This window comes from Cryptotermes secundus, unplaced genomic scaffold (genome assembly GCF_002891405.2).
Source record: "Cryptotermes secundus unplaced genomic scaffold, Csec_1.0 scaffold104, whole genome shotgun sequence".
NCBI classification, from domain to species: domain Eukaryota; kingdom Metazoa; phylum Arthropoda; class Insecta; order Blattodea; family Kalotermitidae; genus Cryptotermes; species Cryptotermes secundus.
This window is the reverse complement of record NW_019722423.1, coordinates 298257-318352: the sequence shown is the minus strand read 5'-3', so window position 1 is coordinate 318352 and position 20096 is coordinate 298257. Positions and strand designations below refer to the sequence as shown.

Sequence of the window (20096 nt, the reverse complement as noted above, 5' to 3'; positions counted from 1 at the left end):
TCATAAAACTCCTTTCATTTTTTAGGGAGCAGGAGAAAGGTAAGCTGTCTTGTTAGCCCATTTTCTGTATATTGAAAGATAAATTAAAGTAGGTTTATGCGATATCTATGCTGTCTGTGTGTGTGCATCCCTTGTATTTAGTTTTGAATGGCTGAACCGATCTTTATGAAACTTGGCACCTGAACCCATCTCAGAGGCGTGCTTCATAAATCCCTCCCATAAGCCTGTGTTACTGTATGTGTATCCCATATTATTGCTAGGCAACGCATCAGTAAAAACATTACCGCGGCAACAAATACACACACACAATATAAGATTTGTTGGAAGAGTTGTTTTGTATGCGGTTCATGTCAAGGAAAGTAGGCAATTAGTTCTTCCCAGAACCTTCTGTTTATAATGATCTACTGCAATTTGTATATACTGGACATTTTGCAATTTCTGTTTTTTGGTTAAAAGACAGGACATTTCGTAAGCTAGTTCTGTTTCCGTCATTAAGTAAAAATATGAATTATGTTGTACTGAGTTCATATCCTTGGAAGGTGTACAGATTAGCTCCGCCCAGTGGGCTCACCACGGCAACTTCCGTAGTTGTTCCTAATGCCCTAAGGAGATTCGTAAATGTTGTGTTTCCTTTGTAACCGAAAACTAGCTGGCGGAAAAAGTCTCAGGTAAGTTCAGAAACTGAAGTTTGGAGGACGCTGTGACCACTAGCGTGCTCCACTTCCTGCTGCAATCATAAAATCGTATCACACAGGCGTGCACATCTCCCTCACTACTCAAAGGTTCAGGAACTCGAGTATTTCTTAACCACGCCATAAGTATAAACTCGTGGTGCGTGATGTCGGATGGCTCGCCTGATGTGCGAGCCATCGCGTTTCAGTGCTAGTCAATAGACGTTTCTCTTGCCATATTGTATATAGGCCAATATGGGAAGTCGCTGCGTCAAAAAGACTGAAAGCCACATACCGAAATTTAATATAGGCCTCCATATCGAACCCAGAAACCAATTCCTGAGCACCACTTCATGCACGAAGATCTGGTACGCAAGAAGCGCTCTGCTGTGAAATGACTGTGGGGATTTGTTCTTGCTTTCTGTTGTCTCGACGCCTGCTAGACGCATGGTGAAGCTCAAGAAGGCGTCGTAGTCGAGGAAAGGGACCATGGACCACATACCTTGGATCAAGGAACGCGACATCTGGTCGAATCCCTCTGAAGGTTTGCGTAATGCAGGCACAAACACCTGTTCCAGCATCGCCTGGCACAGCTGTCTCGTCTCGCGCAGATTGCACCTGCAGATGTTGAACCTGCGAACAAGTCGTCAAACCTGCCTCAACATCTGCTTCCGTAGCAGTTACAGTGTCTCTTGGCGCTCTCGTGGTGTTCCTCAGTATCTCAAGTTGAATGCCAAAATGCCATCCCATACAGATTAGGGAGTGGGGCACGCGGTAGTGTAGTTGGTTAAGGCACTATGCTACAGGCCGGAAGGTCGCGAGTTCAATTCCCGATGAAGTCAATGGATTTTTATTTGCCCTAATCCTTCCAGCCGCATTATGGCCCTGGGGTCGACTCAGCCTCTAACAGAAATGAGTACCAGGAGTCTTCCTGGGGGTAAAGAGCTGACAGCCTAACCACCATCTGTGAGCGGATTGTCTAGAAATTGTGGGAGTCTCGACGTCTGACAACCCTATGGGCCTCCACTGCCTGTTACAGGGGTAGCTTTACCTTTTTCCTTTCCCCATACAGATTCATAATAATACACCATTTTTATCCATAAATTCTGTGGTAATTATAGTGCATTGTACAAAGTATATGTGTATTTTGCCGTAGTTCGTTAGGTACAAAAAGCAGCGTAAGCAAGGTCGTATAACAATCGGGTTTTAAGAACATTTATTTCCTGTGACAGTCTTGTTACGTCGATCCCTTCTTAGAAATCTGTTAAGGGATGAAGTGAAGATGGCTTATACAACACTTAAGCTGTATAGGGTACAGTGGGTCAATACAGATCAAATTAAATTTAGTAGAAATCTGTTGATCGCTTTCGGAAAAGAAAGTGTTAGGCTGCAAACACGGATGTGGGGGATGTGTGCTCGTTTGCACAGCGGATGAACTGTGTACACGTCTATCCTTGTCTGACTCCACGGCTGATTGCAGAGCTGCTTCGAGCGACTGCTCTGCGGAGCAAGCTATCCTACTAACAATGCTGGAGGCTTCTTGCCAGTAGGATTCACTCTAACAATGTATGGCAGAAACAGAAAGTAACATGACTCCCTAAAGATTTTACTCTAGCGTGTATACTGAAGTGTGCATAAGGATCCTGGAGGTGCAGTCCAGCCTGTGGATGATGCTTTGGTGTATAGACCCGCTGCTAGGCAAAGACCTCGACACAAACAACGAGACAACAGCCATGCTTGACGCCAAAACAAACTGATTGGCGGTACACCGCCAGTCGTAAAGTAACTTTGACTTTGCTGAGGGGCAGTCAGAGAGTGTAGTTACGGGACCTGAGCGTGGGAAGCCGAAGGATCTCCACTGTTAAAGCCGTTGCTATGGAAAGATTGCTGAAGACAATGCAGGCTGGAGAAGACTCAGTGTTTGCAGCTGTGTAGCGCTGTAATTACTTGTAGTTCCGAGTGGTGAGTGTATAAGTGATCAATAAATCCATTCAATGAGTCCTTGCCCCGTCTATAGTCACACCCCAAAATCGTGACAATAATTTGGTCTGATCTGAAGTTATGTGTGATATAGGTGGTGATAAGTTCATAATTTATTCATCTTTAGGAAGAGTTTTGGATGAGGTTCTACTGATGACTGTGATGATTTAAGTCTCTCTTTTTTATTAATTATCCGTCGTTGCATTAGATTAATTCTTCAAAGCGTTTAGTTGCGTTTTATTTTGAAGTGAAATCTGAGTTGATGATTGTACCTATTTTTGCCTCTTGCTGGAAATTGTGTTGTCCCGATATGCCAGAAAACAGTTTGTCTTTGGGAACGGAATAATGAAGCGACTTTTTTTTTTCTTTCTTTCTCGTCCGCAAGGTAAGTGGAAGAATATTGTGAGTTTAGAATCTTATCCTCGTGGACTGTTTCGAGAAAACATTTATTGCAGTCAAGTATCAAGGACAACCTTTGACAGAAGAAGGAGCTCTTTTATCGTTTTACAGTGATGCGTGTTAAAGAGAGCATATTTAGAAAAGTTGTCGACTGGAATGTATCGCAATGCAGTCCGTTTGGAAGTCACCCGACGTTTCGGAGGGACACGTCGCCTCAATCTTCACAGTCGAAAAAAAAAGCGAAGCAAGAAACCAGCTGGCTCCGCTTGCCACCTGCTTTGACTGAAAATGGTGGTGACATTTCCATCCGAAACGTCGGTCGACTTTCATCATACTACATGGCATTACATCTCACAAGATAAGCACCTCTGTGAGAACCTGTTTACAATGTTCTGATTGCCAGTGAACGTTCCAGTGAGAACATTACGGAATCCCTGCACCAAGAAGCAGTACCGAAGACTGAAATGTGCAGGTTTAGCTAGTTCTTGTGATATGTGAGTTCGAGAAGTGAGATTACGTTTTAATTCCATCTATGACAATGAATGGTGCTGTTCCTTTAATGCGAATGGGTTGCCGGTCGTTAGAGGTACGGGGAGAAGGGGGGGTCAGAATATTGTGTGGGTTTGTGGTGGAGGAAAGCAGGGGGGAAGGGAGAGTCGTGTTTGATGGATGGGAGTCCAGCCGCGGCGACATTTTTCTGGAGCACAAGTGTCGCAAAATTCAAGGAATTGCTAATTGTTCATTGCAGCTATCTGTTCATGGTCCATTGTCTCGTCTGAATATCAGCGAACGGGGCCCCCCTCCGAGTTCTCAGGCTCAAAATATCCTCTATTGTTGAAAAAGTATAAAATCTTGGTTTCGAGAAGCTCTTAAAAAAAAAGAAGAATTTCTTATGAAAATGACGAGACAGCTGACGACAGAAGTCTTTCCTTGGGAAATTAATTTTCCGGCAGAATTATTAATATTTGAGAACAGAGTGTGTAGCGCTCTTTCTGCGCACTGTGTAAAAATAATCTTGTTCAACGTCATTACATTATTGTGGCATATAGACCCGTTGCTATGCGACGGCGCGAGATAGGAGACTGTACAGAGGCCGTTGCTAAGCAGCGGTCCGCAAACAACAGAGGGATGGTGCTTTCTGCACAGTCCGCTAGGCAACAATTCGATACAACAATAATTGGCTCCGCAACAATGGTACGCAACAGAGGAACAATGTCTTCTACGCGGTCCGTGCCGATCTCTACTTCTTGCATAGCTGCGGCCCGCATAAAAGACACCTATGATCGTTCAAGTGACTAGACCGCTGTGGTAGCGAATACTACTAGAAATAGGGCATAGTCTGCTGTACTGAGCCTGGATTGACAGAAGCCCTGTTTATATTGTACATAGAAATAGGAATTAATATTAAATTTGTAAATATATGTAAATACTGACAATGAACTTAATAATACAGGCTATGACTGACAAATGACAGACCCGACCTCTCGTCAGAGAGGGCGCCCCAAATGGACAGGACAGTAACTCTCATATAAGTAGAAAGAAGACGGTCAGTCGCAATGCGACTTTGACTTTGACTTTGACTAGAGGACACCACGTTGAACAGTTCCTCTGTTATCGTGTCGGTTGTCACAGGAACGCTGTGTTTAGCAACTTGTTACCTGGTAACGACTCGTTCGTTGCTGTCTGTTGTAACGGAAACTAGTGTTTGATTAACCGTTGCCCATCAACGGACGTCTAGCTCTGGCTCCACTATTCCGGCTTTCAGCCGTCACGTCACAATATTTCCCCCCGACGCTATATAGTCTCTAGTGAAAGCGCGCTCAAATAACCCGTAAAGAAACTGAAGTCCCGTTACAGGGTCCTCTCGAAACACTAGAGACCAGGGAAATGCTGTGACGTAATTCGAGTTACCTGTCCTCAATCCCCAGAAGATGGCCCACTGTTCTCCAAAAGTGGACGAAGCCCTCCTGCTCTTCAGGGGATCCGATGAGCCCCAATTTCTCTGACGCCAGCAGCCCGAAGCCCATAAACCCGAACTGGGTCATTGCCATGTCCAGCTGAGATATGGACCCTAATCCCGCCTTGCGAGCCTTTCGTGCGGCGGTGCAGTGGCGTGCCCTGACCCCCAGCAGGGACATGTGGGCCCTGAAAGAAAACAAATCATTTGCGAAGCTTGAGACATTGGCAGATAAGCAACTGCCACATTCTGAAGAGTTCTGACGATTCTGTCTATCGTCCGGTATCCTAGAGGACACAACGTTACGGAAATCTGGTCTGTTTCCGGTATCCTAGAGAACACAACGTTACGGAAATCTGGTCTGTTTCCGGTATCCTAGAGAACACAACGTTACGGAAATCTGGTCTGTTTCCGGTATCCTAGAGGACACAACGTTACGGAAACATGGTCTGTTTCCGATATCCTAGAGAACACAACGTTACGGAAACCTGGTGTGTTTCCGGTATCCTAGAGGACACAACGTTACGGAAACCTGGTGTGTTTCCGGTATCCTGGAGAACACAACGTTACGGAAATCTGGTCTGTTTCCGGTATCCTAGAGAACACAACGTTACGGAAATCTGGTCTGTTTCCGGTATCCTAGAGAACACAACGTTACGGAAATCTGGTCTGTTTCCGGTATCCTAGAGAACACAGCGTTACGGAAACCTGGTCTGTTTCCGGTATCCTAGAGAACACAACGTTACGGAAATCTGGTCTGTTTCCCGTATCCTAGAGAACACAACGTTACGGAAATCTGGTCTGTTTCCGGTATCCTAGAGAACACAACGTTACGGAAATCTGGTCTGTTTCCGTCCTCAGTCGAGAGCGGCAAACGCTTACTCTGTTGGGTCCATCGGAAAGAGCTAACCTCAATCATTGCCGAGATTCTTCTCAGGGACCCGCTCACCTGAGGACTGAAACGGTTCCAGTTTCCTAAATATTATGTTCTTTAGAAAACCGGACGATGGACAAAATAAAGAAAGAGTAATTCTGAACTATCAGGCTGCCTGCAATCTGTAATGAAGTTACGCTAAACCGGTAAATGATGTAACTATATTTTAAGTTTTATGAAGTTTAATGATGTTTTGTTAAGTTAAAAGGGCACGAAACACTGTAAGATGCCCTTCGGTCATAGCATAAAGCGGCAGAATAACCCTGATGTAAATAGTTATTTTGCAATAGCGAAATTAAGTCCTACGCTCTGCACACGGCTCTAAGAGTGACGTTATAATTCTAAGAATTAGCTGAGGTCTGCAGAGACCAAGCTGAACATTTTGTATATTCTAATTTTTATGTTTTTGGACAACAGACGCAAGGTACTAGACTGAATGGTAACAAGCATTACCCGAGTTCAGTCTCCTCTTAATTTCATCCTGAATCAGGTTTTGAATTGTTATCCTCGTTCCAAAATATCTGAACTGTGCCACATTTTCAAAACATCTGTTTCCTATTTTTTTTATTGCTACTGGGGTGGGACTAAGTCCCTTGTACTGGGGCCACTTCTGGCCTATTGTACCAGCCCCAGATGATAGGTGAGGGTCATTGTGGAGCAATTGGTGGAATGAAGATTGGCAAGGGAAACCGAAGTACTCGGAGAAATCCTGTCCCAGCGCCACTTTGTCCACCACAAATTCCACTTGACCAAACCCGGGATCTAACTCAGGCCGCCGCGATGGAAAGCCAGCGATCTGTTTCCTTTCTTTATGTCATAATTTTGCCCTGCATTTTGGTGACGAGACAGCAACATATGCTTAGTTTTATCTGTGTTTACTTCTAGACAAACCTCCTTACTTGCGTCAATTAAAGTCTGTATGTTTTTCTTTATGGTATCTACATTATCACCCAGTAGATTCACATCATCGGCGTAGACCAACAGCTGATGTGTCCCGTTTAATTTAAGTTCCACCTGGTTTCCCTGGTCCTTCCTAATGGCATTATTGAAAAGGCGTGGCGATAAAGCATCACCTTGTTTTAGACCATTCTGGATAGGAAATTTATCAAACAAATACGTGTATTTACCTATACAGACATTACTATACGTTTCGTTTAAACACATTTTAATCGGCCGAACTAGTTTCGTGGGTACCCCAAACTCTATCAGAATATTGTACAACACTTCCCTTCTAACTGAATCGTAGGCTTTCTTGCAGTCTATGAATAGCTAATTTCGTGTAAACTTTCATGCCTATTTGTTGGTTTGAAAATTTCTTCCCTACCTACTTTGGCATTGAAATCTCCTAACAAAATTTTCATATGATATTTAGAGAAATACGAGTAGATGTTCTATTTCTTCATAGAACCACTCTTTTAAATCACCAATTTTATCTTCTTTTGGGGCATGAACATTCACAATGGCATCACACCAGCGACATTTTAGTATTATGTACGACATCCCATCACTAACGAACTCTACCCTCTTAACTGCTGATATGATTCTCTTATGTACGAAAAAACCTGTACCTAATTCATGATTCTCAGTCCCCTTTCCATAGGAAAATGTATAGTCTCCTGCTGGTTCTGTACCACCTGAGTCCCATCTGACCTCCCGCTAAATCTAACTTACATTTTGAAATTTATTCCGCCACTGTCCTAAGAAAACTTGCCCTATACAAAATTCTAACATTCCAAGTACAAAATTTCATATCCATTTTCTTTCGCTTAGGTCGTTTATCCAAGGGATCCGTCTAGGTCAGAGGCTTCTTGTGATCTTTCGTAACAAGCTTATTTTTTACGGTGAGGAAATGTTAGCCCTACGCCCAACACCCCAGCCGTAGTATCACCCCTTGTCGGCTGTCCGCGACTACTTATTAAATATATTCATAGCCTTCCTCCATACCTGGAGGGTGTCTGCTCCATCCGCAACCTGAGGACGCGCCCTGCCGTGATGACAAGAGACCCAGCTAACATGGTTGTATCTTATTATTACTACTTATACTTCTACTACATTGTTCTTTTTTTTTAATTTTATTAGTGTTCTGTTAATGTTTCTTTCTACGTATTCATGCTGGCTTTTTAAGTGTCCTCTGCGCTGTTAAGTTTGCACGTAAAGAGACAAGAATCAAATTATTGTCGGCAGTGTCCTTAACGCAGGCTGTGTAGCTGTGGCTACGGCAATGCTTAATGAAGAGCAAGTAGCAGGGAAGTGAAGGGAACCAGTTTAGGCTCAAGTTAGCTTACATCCCTGCATTTGCATGGACGAACTGAGGAAAACTATGAAGATGAGCAGCCGCCGAGTTTCGAACTGGGCACCTCCCGAATGTAAATCAGAAGAGTTGCCGCTTAAGATAACCTGCTCGTTGAATTCTTTCTCTCTGGTTGTTTCTTTCGTCTTGCTAGCTGATTCGCTTATTCTTCGACCTCGAAGATAGTAGCAGTACGTTACTCCGAAACACCCATGAACTTCTACCGGACTTCATTTCAAGCACTAATTCAGATAAGCTGTAGGAAGTGCCTCTGCTCTTGTATGAAGTTACATTTCAGTTATCGAACCTGTAGACCTGTAAATGCAGAACGAGAAACTTCGGCAATCTTCGGGTGTGTTTGCGAGACCGCTGATGATTCTTGATATGTAAAGTTAGTAAAAATGTTCGTACAGCTCAGTCGACATAGCGATTAGGCTATGGGATGGACGACCGGTGTTCGATTCCCGACAAGAGTAAGAGACTGTCCTCCATAGCATCCACACTGGCTCTGGGGATCAGCCAGTCTACTATCCAGGGTGGTGCCGGGGATTACATCCCTAGAGGTAAAGTGGGGCGTGAAGCTGACCACACACCTCCATCTAGTGCCGAGGTCAAGAATAATGGAGCTATACCTCCACTCCCCCTTACGTCTTCATGGCTTGGTGCTTAATTGCATGATTAAGTACGGGAATATCTTTACTTAGCGTAACAACTCTTGCTTAACTACGAGGAAGGATCAGTAAATAGATCGCAAATGGAAGTAAAGCAGCTGTAATGGACGTAATACGTTTTCTGTGTGTGTCACTAGGTGGCAGCACATTCGAGCCTCGTGACAGTTTACGTAGCAGACGCGCATACACATGTTCAGAGAGACTGGTTTTAGTAGTCAAAATGGCGACCGTAATTGAGGAGTATCCTACCGAAGGTCGACGTTCTATTGTTCGATTTTTGTGGACAAGGGAACTCAGTGCAAAGATATTCATAAAGTTTTTTTTTTTTCTGTTTACGGTGGGAAGAGTTTTTCGTGTAAATCGGTTCACAGCTGGATCGAGAAATTCTCTCAAGTACGTTCGAAAGTCGCAGATGATGAAATGGAAGTGCGAAAGTGGCTGAGACAACAGTCAAAAGACTTCTATGCTGCGGGTTTCGACGCACCGGTAAAACGATGGGACATATGTAACGATGTTGGTGGGGGATATGTCGAGAAATAAACTTTTTCCATGTGTGAATATCATATATTTTTCGCTCTGTATCCATTTGAGACCTATTTAAAGACTCGTACCTTGTAATCCGTATTGGACCTACAATGAGTGCGCCGTTTTCCCCCACAACCTTTGCTCAAAACTCTTCTCGCTTCGATAAATATGCAACGATTTGATCTCGAGATACGAGGACAAATTCACGCATGTCGTCACATAAAGTGTCCATAATTTATGTCCCCGTTTAATCAAAACTGGAACGCACTAATGTATTTTAGTAGAATTCTCTAACATCACATGTTATTGAAATCCATTCAACGGTTATCGGTCTCTTTCATGAGTACAGAGAGAGAGAGAGAGAGAGACGGAATTTCAATATGCCATCAGCAGAGTTGTGAACGATCTTAAGATCAAACGATTGGGCCATGCTCTATGTGATGTTTCCTTGTACAAATGATTATGGATGTTAAATGGAACTAACTTCATGGAGCTGAGCCCTTCTTGAGAAGCCGCTAGTTGCGTAGCTCCTCAAGAATTTCCAAAAATTTTATAGAACCCGAAGGTGTTTATCGTGTTCACGAGAGCCCTCAACTGGTCCCTATCCTGAGCCAGATCAGTCCAGTCCACACCACCCCATCCCATCTCTCTAAAATTCGTCTTAATACAGTTAACCTTTGCTAATCCGGTTACAATTAATCCTAATGCTGGATAATCCGGATCGAAGTAGGAAAAGTTAACAGTTCTGTTCACAGTTGAGTACATACTTTGGCATTTAGAAGCAAAAGGGATTAGAGTAAGAGGAATTTCTGACTGTGTTCAGGACAGCTGGAGAGACTGAAACTACTCAAGAAAAAAAAAAGACTGGCTCGAGCTGGATGAAGGAGAGCCCGGATTTCATATTCTTACAGAGGAAGAAATTGCTAAGATTCTTTTCTTTAAGGGCTATGTTTTGCTTCATTAATCCGGGTTAGCGAGGTTTTATTGTATTGTCCTCCTACCTACATATATGTCTTGCTAGTGGTCTCTTTCCTTCTGGCTTTCCCACCAATATCCTGTATGCATTCTTCTTCTCCCCATGCTTGCTACATGCCCTGCCAAGTTCGTCCTTGGCGAAGACATCGAGGAGACGGCTTTCAGATACGGAAGGTAGCTGTGAATTTAATATGACTTCAGCAGAGTAGGAGCCGGGATAGCGCAGTCGGTATAGCGACTGGCTACAAGCTGGACGACCAAGGGGTCAGAGTTCGAGTCCTGGTAGGGCCAAGAATTTTCTCTTCTCCGCGTCGTCCAGACCGGCTCTTGGGTCCACCCAACCTCATACCCTATGGGTACCGGGGGCTTCTTCTCCGGGGGTGAAGCGACAAGTGCATGAAGATGACCACTCACCTCCAAATAGTTCTGAGGTCAGGAAAATGTGGATCTACACATCCAGTCCCTCATACGCTTTCATGGCCTAGTGGTTAAGCACAGAGACAACTTTACCTTTACCTCAGTAGCGTTGTGAAATTGCGTTAAAATGGAACCTGGTCTTAAACGTAAAAATGTTGAATCAGATCCATCGGTACCACGTTTTGAAGATGTACAAAGCTGACATGTTGAACGTTACAGACGAGTGTCGGCCTACCTGGACGTAGGCTCCAGTAGATCACCTTCGTACCACTCAAGCATATGTGTGAGGGTTGCCACATAGCGCCTGAACGCTGTCAGAGGCTCGCTGGACTGGCGAGTGAGCCTGAGCACGCGCTGAATGCTGGGAATCGCCAGGATGGTGAGCAACCCGCACAGCTTGGCAACAAACAGCGCGAAGTAGTTGTTGTGGAAGTACTGCTGGCCCCTGGTAATGTGACGCAACGAACGGGTTATTGCTTCGTAAGAGGGAGGGAGGGATGAAAGAAAAAACAAAGCAACAAATTCTGCCGTACTGCAGTTGTTCGGTCATTTGCGGTTAATCACTTCTGAAACTGCGTGCGGTGACCCCAACCCCTCTCCTGGAGGTCGCGACCCTCTATACCAGACACCTGAGCAATTGTTTAAAACACAGATGTACCCATGCATAGTTCTGCGAGTTAATTAAGTCAATAAGATTCAATATAGGTTAAAGTAAGTAAAGCTATCCCTGTTAAAAGACCGTGGAGGCCCATAAGGTTGTGAGACGTTGAGGTTCCAACATTCGGCTCACAGATGGCAGTAAGGTTGTCGGCCTCACGCGCCGTCCGCCATTTACCCCCCGGAAGATTCCTGGTACTCATATCTGCTAGAGGCTGAGTCGATCCAGGACCATAGTGCGGTTGGAAGTTTTACGTAAATTTAAAAATCCACTGACCTCATCGGGAACGGAACCTGCGACCTCCCGGTTTGTAGTATAGTGCCTCAGCCAACTACACTATGCGTGCCCCCGATCTTATGTAAGTGTAGAGAGACTGTAAAGCTATTTAGGTTCCTGCTGTCACCGTACAGACTGATAGGGACCTGCAACAGTGTGTAGAACTGAACTTTCCGTGACTGCAGAGGAACATTTTATAGCTTACTGTAGGTGTACAGAGGCTGTAAAGCTATTTAGGTTCCTGCTGTCACCGTACAGCCTGACAGGGACCTGCAACAGTGCGCAGAAGTACATGTCTCGGCGATCGGCAGGGACTGGAGAGTGGGGGATTATATAAATGCAATTATTGCTTTATGGGATTGCGGTATCGTAAATTTTGAAAAGTCCTGGATTAATTGAGTCGTATTTATCACGAAGAACGTAACTGTCACACCGCCATTTTGGCCACAGGACTCCTCACTGCTTGACTCCACGGCCCCCTAGATCTGAACACGCGTAAATCATTCTCTGGTTGTTGGAGTTTAGGTTATCGCAGCGGTGGTTGTGAAGAGTTCTGTCCTCTGCAATATAACGACGCGTGGTCCGTCGAAAGTCTGCAGACGATTCGGAGAGAGATGTACGTGAGAACTCACTCATCAGTCTCTCATTTAATGGTTTCATTTATTATCTGACCCATTCAAATTGCCATCGCAACCGTATCAAACCTTCACTCGTCGTTCTACACGCTTGTGAAATTTGTTATCAACATCCTTTACTCTTCTAGTAATTCTTGTGTTACTGTGGATAGGCAGTATACCCGAGAGTTCTGCATGCCTGACGTTCTGTCGAGAGATACACTCTACCGGCCTGTTAGACAGTATTGTCAGGTGTATGAGTGATTATAGACGGGGTTTGGATTTGTAATTGGAAGTACTGAACACTTACAGAACGTAACTACAAGTAACTATAGCGCTATCGCTAATTGACACACACTGCAGTTCAATACAGCACACATTAAGCCTTCTCAGTCTGCTGTACCTTCACCGCCTGTCGCCTAGTAACGGCTTCGAACGCCGTAGCTTCAGTGTTCACGTCCTTACTGGCTGACGACTGTCTAACAACTCACTAAACGTTAGACTTGTCCTGCTTTATAACACCTTGGCACGGATTGCACAGAAAATACCTCTCTCTACAGTTCTACTGTTGTGTCACGCAGCTATCGCAAAGGCCTCGTAGAGAACACCGTTTCAAATTACTCTATTGTTGCTTGTTACGAATCTGTTGTGACCATTTCCTAGCAACGTCCGTTTTTACAGAGCCGATGGCTAACAACGGCCAGTGTATAGGCTGCATATTTCGTGGTCGCTGCCTAGAAACTGGTCTACGTGCCACAGTATAAAGAAACATGAAGTGTGTGTGTGTGTGTGTGCGTGCGTGCTAACACGCGGAGGGACGTAAACGCAGTGCATTTGTTCGTACGGAAAGAACTGTCGGTGTAACACGGGACGGTATAATAGGAAGTCCAGGAGAAACTGCTAGACGTTAAGCATAACAGACGGGAGATCTGTCATCATGGCTTGACGTCGTTTCCGTGTAGAACGCAGCGGAGCGATAGGTTACGCTTTTGCGAGGGAGCTCGGAGCGCTACTGGAGGGAAATCCGGGTGTCTCTAGTGTCACCTCGTTCTCCGATGAAGCTCACTTACACTTGGATGGTTACATTAACAGCAGACTTTTGCTTTGATAACAGACACTTTATGATCCGTCCTGTACGACACCAACTTGTTACTCAATTCAGCACCGTCAACGGCAAAAAACAAATTTCTCAGGTGTATAGAGTAGTCCGTGGAAGTCTCATATGCGGATGTCTGATATTCCGGTTCGAAATATGAAGAATGAAAAATTCTGTTCACAGTTGAGTACGTATTTGAAAAGACACGTGAGGTTTAGGAGCAAGAGGACTTCTAGACTGAGTTGAGGGCAGCTGGAGAGATTGAAACCACGCGAGAAAGTACCCGAAAAGCGCTCGATTTGGATGAAGGAGACCCTGGATTTCAGCTTCTGACAGAGGAAGAAATTGTTGCAGTGATTTTTTTAATTACATTCATCAACACTACCTACATAATTAAAATTTGCATTAGTTTGTTTTCTAAGTTCTTTTTTTTGGTCTATCACTGGTCAGTTAATCCAGATGACCTCCCCCTAATTAATCCAGATTAGCAAGAGCTTACTGTAATTGTGTTCAAAAGGCTGACAATAACACCGCCATCTGTGAGCCGACTGTCTAGAAAATATGGGAGCCTCGGCGTCTCTCAACCTACTGCCTCCACGGCTTGTTACAGGGATAGCTTTACCTTTTCTCTATTTACCTTTAACATACAGGTCGGTTGAAATAATCTTTTCGTGTTTAGCTACTAATAACTTTGCTTTGCAGTTTTTGTGAATAGGCAGCATCTTATCAGTCAAGAGGCCCTTTCAGTGATTCAAGTGGATGACACATTTATTGTTCAGTTGTAACTCTTTCCAAGTATTTCGTCCACGAAAGTGAGCATCAGGCCTCTACCCGACAGTATCAATAAAGGAAATATTTTTGGCATCTAATACAGGACGCTTCACAATGGTGATGAAGTAACAAAATAATACAATGAAATACGGCATGGAGAAGGTCAGTGTATGTATTGCCATTAATGCAATGCATGCAGAAGGCTACGGTTTATACTCATATAGGACTTACCTCCGAAACTTGTCCCAATCAAACCATGGCGGTAACTCGATGGTGTGATTAGAGTTGGCAACAGCAAGCGCGCCATCTGCTAGTAGGAACTTCAACTCATCAGTCACACTCAACGTTGACTTGGAACTACTGCCATCTGTAGGAAATTAGGGATATAAATTTTCGCCATCTGTTGGGAATAGATCTCATTACGTCATAATATTGTTATCCGCCATCTATTAGCAAATTATGTTACATACGACGGGCAATTTCGTATTGAACTTTAAGCATTCCATGTACGGTGACGTCAGAGGTGAAAGTGAGAAAAATGTGCCGAAGCATACCTGAGAATGTAAAAGTTTTCCTTTCCTACTTAAGAACCAAATAACCAATGAACTTACTGACGCCATGAGTTGCTAAGAGTACTTCAGGGATATAATGCGGTGTAGTCCACTGAAAGTGAGCCGATGTTTCGGAGGAACATATTACTTCCATTTTCCTTGGCTTGGAACCTGCTTTCACGCTGGTGTCTTGTTCGGCTTATTAGACCCTGAAGATGGGGGTGATATGTTTCTTCGAAGCGTCGGTTGACTTTCAACGGACTACACAGCGTTATGTCACAGAAGATATAAACCCCAAGGTTTACAACAGGCCGGTATTATACCCTATCCTAGTCCAGTTTAATCCACTTCATGGCCTCACGATCTATTTCTTAACAAGCCATTTCAATACTACTGCGATGTATTTTGGGGGCATGCGGTAGCGTAGTTTGTTGAGGCACTATACTACAAGTCGGAAGGTAGCAGATTCGATTCCCGATGAGGGAAATTGGATTTTTCAATTGACCTAATCCTTCCAACCGCACTATGTCACTCAGCCTCTAACAGAAATAAGTACCAGGAATCTTCCTGGGGTAAAGGGCGGCTGGCGCGTAAGTCTGACAATCTTACAGCCATCTGTAAGCCGATTCTCTAGAAAATGTGGGAGCCTCGACGTCTCACAACCCTATGGGATATCCAGGGCCTGTCACAGGGATAACTTTACCTTTTTTTATCTTTTACGATGCATTTATGTACTCTAACAAGAACGACAAATGCTTTCTTGGCCTGACATGAAAATAATGCACGACTTTCGCGTACACAACATTACTGTCTGTTGTTTAAACAAAGCGCTGTAAATGCAGAGGACAGTACTGCATGTTCGTATTGTGAAGACACCTTATAGCCTGGTAGGTGAGTACAGTAAGCCTTCGCTAATCCAGAATAAATTGGTGGGGAAAATCATCAGGATTAGGCGATAATCCGGATTAGTAGAGTAAATGATAGCTCTAAAAGACAAAACAACTAAGAACACAAATAAATGTAAAGTTTAATGGTAGAAGTAGTGATGCTGAAAATAAATACAAAAAGGAAATGTCACTGTAGAGCCTTTATTTAAAATCTGTAATAAAAAGACAGTACATTTATTCAGCGATAGAACACTCAGAAGCTGTACTTTTTTTTTTTTGAAAGTAATAATGTAGGTTTGAAGAGACTGTCAAGTTTTGTCTCAACACACAAGTGACTCATCTGCCTTCTAAAGTATGTACTCAACTGTGAAGAGCATTTTAAAATTTTCAAACTTCGATCCGAACCTACTGTAACCGGATTAGCGACGTTTCAAGGTATTATACAAATGCGTTGTTTGCCGTTTCGGATATCTCATTTGGCTGGATGTTAATGTACTGGAGATAGAATTTCATAGCTTACGTTTCAATCCAGATGATGCATACAGCGATACAGCGCCTGCCTCCGAAAACTCGGAAAAATTATACCAGACTAGACAGCTTCACGTCCGGGATTATGGTACTTTTCATAGTAAGCACTGTGAGGACCCTAGGTCTCGTAGTCGAAGGCATAGTTTTCATGGAAACCCTCAAATATTTCGTAAGTTAATCCACAGGGCACTTACAGAAATGGCAGCAGTAACACACGGCAAACTAAGATGAGCTTGTCATCTGCTTCTGCTGGTTTCTTGCCTGATTTACTCTTCTACCATGAAGATGGAGGCTATACATTTCTCCGAAACGTCGGTGGACTTGTACCGTGGCATTTCAACCCATAAGAGCGTACTCTTCATAGCCACCGTTTTAAAGACCTCAAATCCAGTCTGTTCTTGTTATTGTCTCATTAAGAAAGGAGAACTTTACATCAATAACAAGAAAATACTTCAAAGGAGAGATTTAAAAGTATTTTTATGCAAGAATTTACATACAAAGAGAACATAAATCACAGCCCGTTTGATTTTCGACCGCTCTGGGTGAGACGGAGAAGTGCCCCTTTTGTGTGCGTGCATTTTGAGCGTCATACATTCGGTATTGAAAAAGGCAAAGCTATCCTTATAACAGGCAGTGAAGGCTCATGGAGTTGTGAGACGTCGAGGTTCACTCATTCTCTAGACAGTCAGCTCACACATGGCGGTGAGATTGTCAACCTTACGCACCGGTCGGCCGCCCTTTACCCCGAGAAAGACTCCCGGTACCCTATTCTGTTAGAAGTAAGTCAATTGAAAAATCCAATGGCTTCATCTGGATGAGCATGGCATGTAAAGCGCAAAAAGAGAGGAGGAATATGTTTAAATTGAGTTAGCTATCCAGAAGGAAAGAGACCACTGGGAAGACATAGACGTAGGTACGAAGATAATTTTAAAATGAATCTTAGAAAGATAGGCTGGGGTGTTATAGACTGGATTGATCTTGCTCAGGATAGGGACCTAAGTAACTGTTCGATTGCCTTCTTCTCAAAAAGTACTCAACTCAATGGAGTTAGCTACTTTGTAGGTAGATGCCTTGCGACGGGCCGATCGCCCACCCAAGGAGTCCTACCAAATATCTATATACAGATTCCGAAACTCGGCCAATAGGAGTTCTTGGACCACACTGGTCCGTCGTGCTACACAAGAAGTAGGTAATGTTTAGAGTTAAGCCGAACTCCATGCAGACGTATGGGAAGAGTGAAGGCGTGGCTCCTCTCAATTTGAAACTCTGCACTGGATGCAGGTAGGATTGGTTATCTTGACGCCCCCATCACATTAGTTCTGGCTTGGTGGGCCGCAAATCCGGCTTTGAGGTTCTTGAGCCAGTCTCTATACCGACTGAGCTATCCCCACTCCATTGAGCCAGTCTCTATACCGACTGAGCTATCCCCACTCTGTGGAGCCAGTCTCTATACCGACTGAGCTATCCCCACTCCATGGAGCCAGTCTCTATACCGACTGAGCTATCCCCACTCTATGGAGCCAGTCTCTATACCGACTGAGCTATCCCCACTCCATGGAGCCAGTCTCTATACCGACTGAGCTATCCCCACTCCATGGAGCCAGTCTCTATACCGACTGAGCTATCCCCACTCCATGGAGCCAGTCTCTATACCGACTGAGCTATCCCCACTCCATGGAGCCAGTCTCTATACCGACTGAGCTATCCCCACTCCATGGAGCCAGTCTCTATACCGACTGAGCTATCCCCACTCCATGGAGCCAGTCTCTATACCGACTGAGCTATCCCCACTCCATGGAGCCAGTCTCTATACCGACTGAGCTATCCCCACTCCATGGAGCCAGTCTCTATACCGACTGAGCTATCCCCACTCCATGGAGCCAGTCTCTATACCGACTGAGCTATCCCCACTCCATGGAGCCAGTCTCTATACCGACTGAGCTATCCCCACTCCATGGAGCCAGTCTCTATACCGACTGAGCTATCCCCACTCCATGGAGCCAGTCTCTATACCGACTGAGCTATCCCCACTCCATGGAGCCAGTCTCTATACCGACTGAGCTATCCCCACTCCATGGAGCCAGTCTCTATACCGACTGAGCTATCCCCACTCCATGGAGCCAGTCTCTATACCGACTGAGCTATCCCCACTCCATGGAGCCAGTCTCTATACCGACTGAGCTATCCCCACTCCATGGAGCCAGTCTCTATACCGACTGAGCTATCCCCACTCCATGGAGCCAGTCTCTATACCGACTGAGCTATCCCCACTCTGTGGAGCCAGTCTCTATACCGATTGAGCTATCCCCACTCCATGGAGCCAGTCTCTATACCGACTGAGCTATCCCCACTCCCTGGAGCCACTCTCTATACCGACTGAGCTATCCCCACTCCATGGAGCCAGTCTCTATATCGACTGAGCTACCCCCACTCCATGGAACCAAGTGTAGAACAAAATGGATATTGGAGTACGCCATCTTGCGGCTCCTCACGAGGTCTCCTCCTTTCGTCTTCATTTCTAATTCTCAAGTTCCGAAATATTTGTATTTTTGTGGCAAAGCAGGTTTTGATTTAACCCTTTGAAGACAAAATGCGTTCAAATCATATTGTAGCACGTAGACCCGTTGCTAGGCAAGCGACCACGAAATAAGCAACTATAAAACAGCCATTGCTAAGTAACGGCTCTTTAAGCAAGCATGTTTTCACGGCAACAAGAGAATACAGCAGTAATGGAAAAGACGTTTTCTACTCGGTCCGTGCCGAGATTTTATAATCAGGATCACTTAACAAGCTTACAACCGTTGTAGTAGAAGATATGAAAAGTAGGCGTGATCTGATCTGCAAAGTCTTCACTGAGAGAGGGCTTGTATATAATGCAGAAAGAAGATTTTTCAGTAGCCTGCTATATCTGCGATACGTACACTTGAAAGATGCGAAGCCTATTCATAACAGACAATTCCACCTTCTCGTCAGAGAAGACCTTACGTAAGGACTATGACCGCAAGAATTTAGTTGAAAGAAATCTCTGGCCGCCAGTCTCGAGGGCTTGGCGCCAAGACGAACTGATTTGCGGTAAACCGCCAGTTGTAAAGTAACTTTGAATTTGAGCCTCAATCCCCGCGTGGAGGCGGATTCGAGAACCTCCACCGCAGCCCTCCGAGTCGTAGGAGGCGATAAAAAGAGAACCCAGTGCCTAGAGCTACAACTGGGCCACCCTCTTCCTCCAGGTTAGGGGAATCTCGAATCTGAGACAGTAAAATATAGTCATGAGTCCTGCGGGACTCGAACCCGAGAATGACTGCTCTGGTGAGGACCAGCAGCAATAGTAAACGACAGACCTGTCCTCTCGTCAGAGAGGGCGCCCCACTTCAACAAACCCTCAACTCTCTGACTAGCAAAAATTGAGTTTTGGGCCCTAGATGGGGGCTTGACACAAAGACAGATAGGCCGCCTGACAGTTCAGTCGTAACGTACCTTTGACTTTGACTCTGACTTCAGTTGAGGACCGCTGTGGTTCACTCGCTGTGAACTGTCACTTTTAGAAGCTAGTAGCCGAGGCCGGGGACAGTTCGGGAACCCACAGGAAGAGGAACGTCCACCGTTGAAAGCCGCTACCAAGCAACGGCAGTGAAGACGTGACTGTGGACACTAGTGTGTTTGCGTAACAGTAAACTATAAAGTGTAACGGCGCGTTATATCAAAGTGTCTAATAAACTGAGTCATCAATCCAAACCCCCGTTGTAACGGAAGGAGCCGGCAAACGGCAGAATGTGCCAGCATAATGATGGTGTCGCATCCAGCTAGTTGTTATTCACCGAGTGCTGCGATCGGCCTGCGATTATTGCCTTGTCGAGCAAGCGTGCCAATTAGCCGACCTACAGCAGATGGCGGCGATA

At 44.8% G+C, this 20096-nt stretch overlaps 1 protein-coding gene across 1 annotated transcript in view; it reads right to left on the bottom strand.

The window, feature by feature from the left end:
* Positions 1 to 266: 266 nt before the first annotated feature.
* Positions 267 to 20096, bottom strand: part of LOC111861277 — a 41569-nt gene continuing 21739 nt past the window's right edge. The window contains exons 3-6 of the mRNA XM_023845711.2: positions 14466 to 14601; positions 11055 to 11264; positions 4962 to 5195; positions 267 to 1304 (exon numbers count right to left, since the gene is read on the bottom strand). Of these exons, the coding sequence (XP_023701479.1) occupies positions 887 to 1304; positions 4962 to 5195; positions 11055 to 11264; positions 14466 to 14601 (998 nt within the window). The 3' untranslated portion in view covers positions 267 to 886. The remainder of the gene's footprint in view (positions 1305 to 4961; positions 5196 to 11054; positions 11265 to 14465; positions 14602 to 20096) is intronic.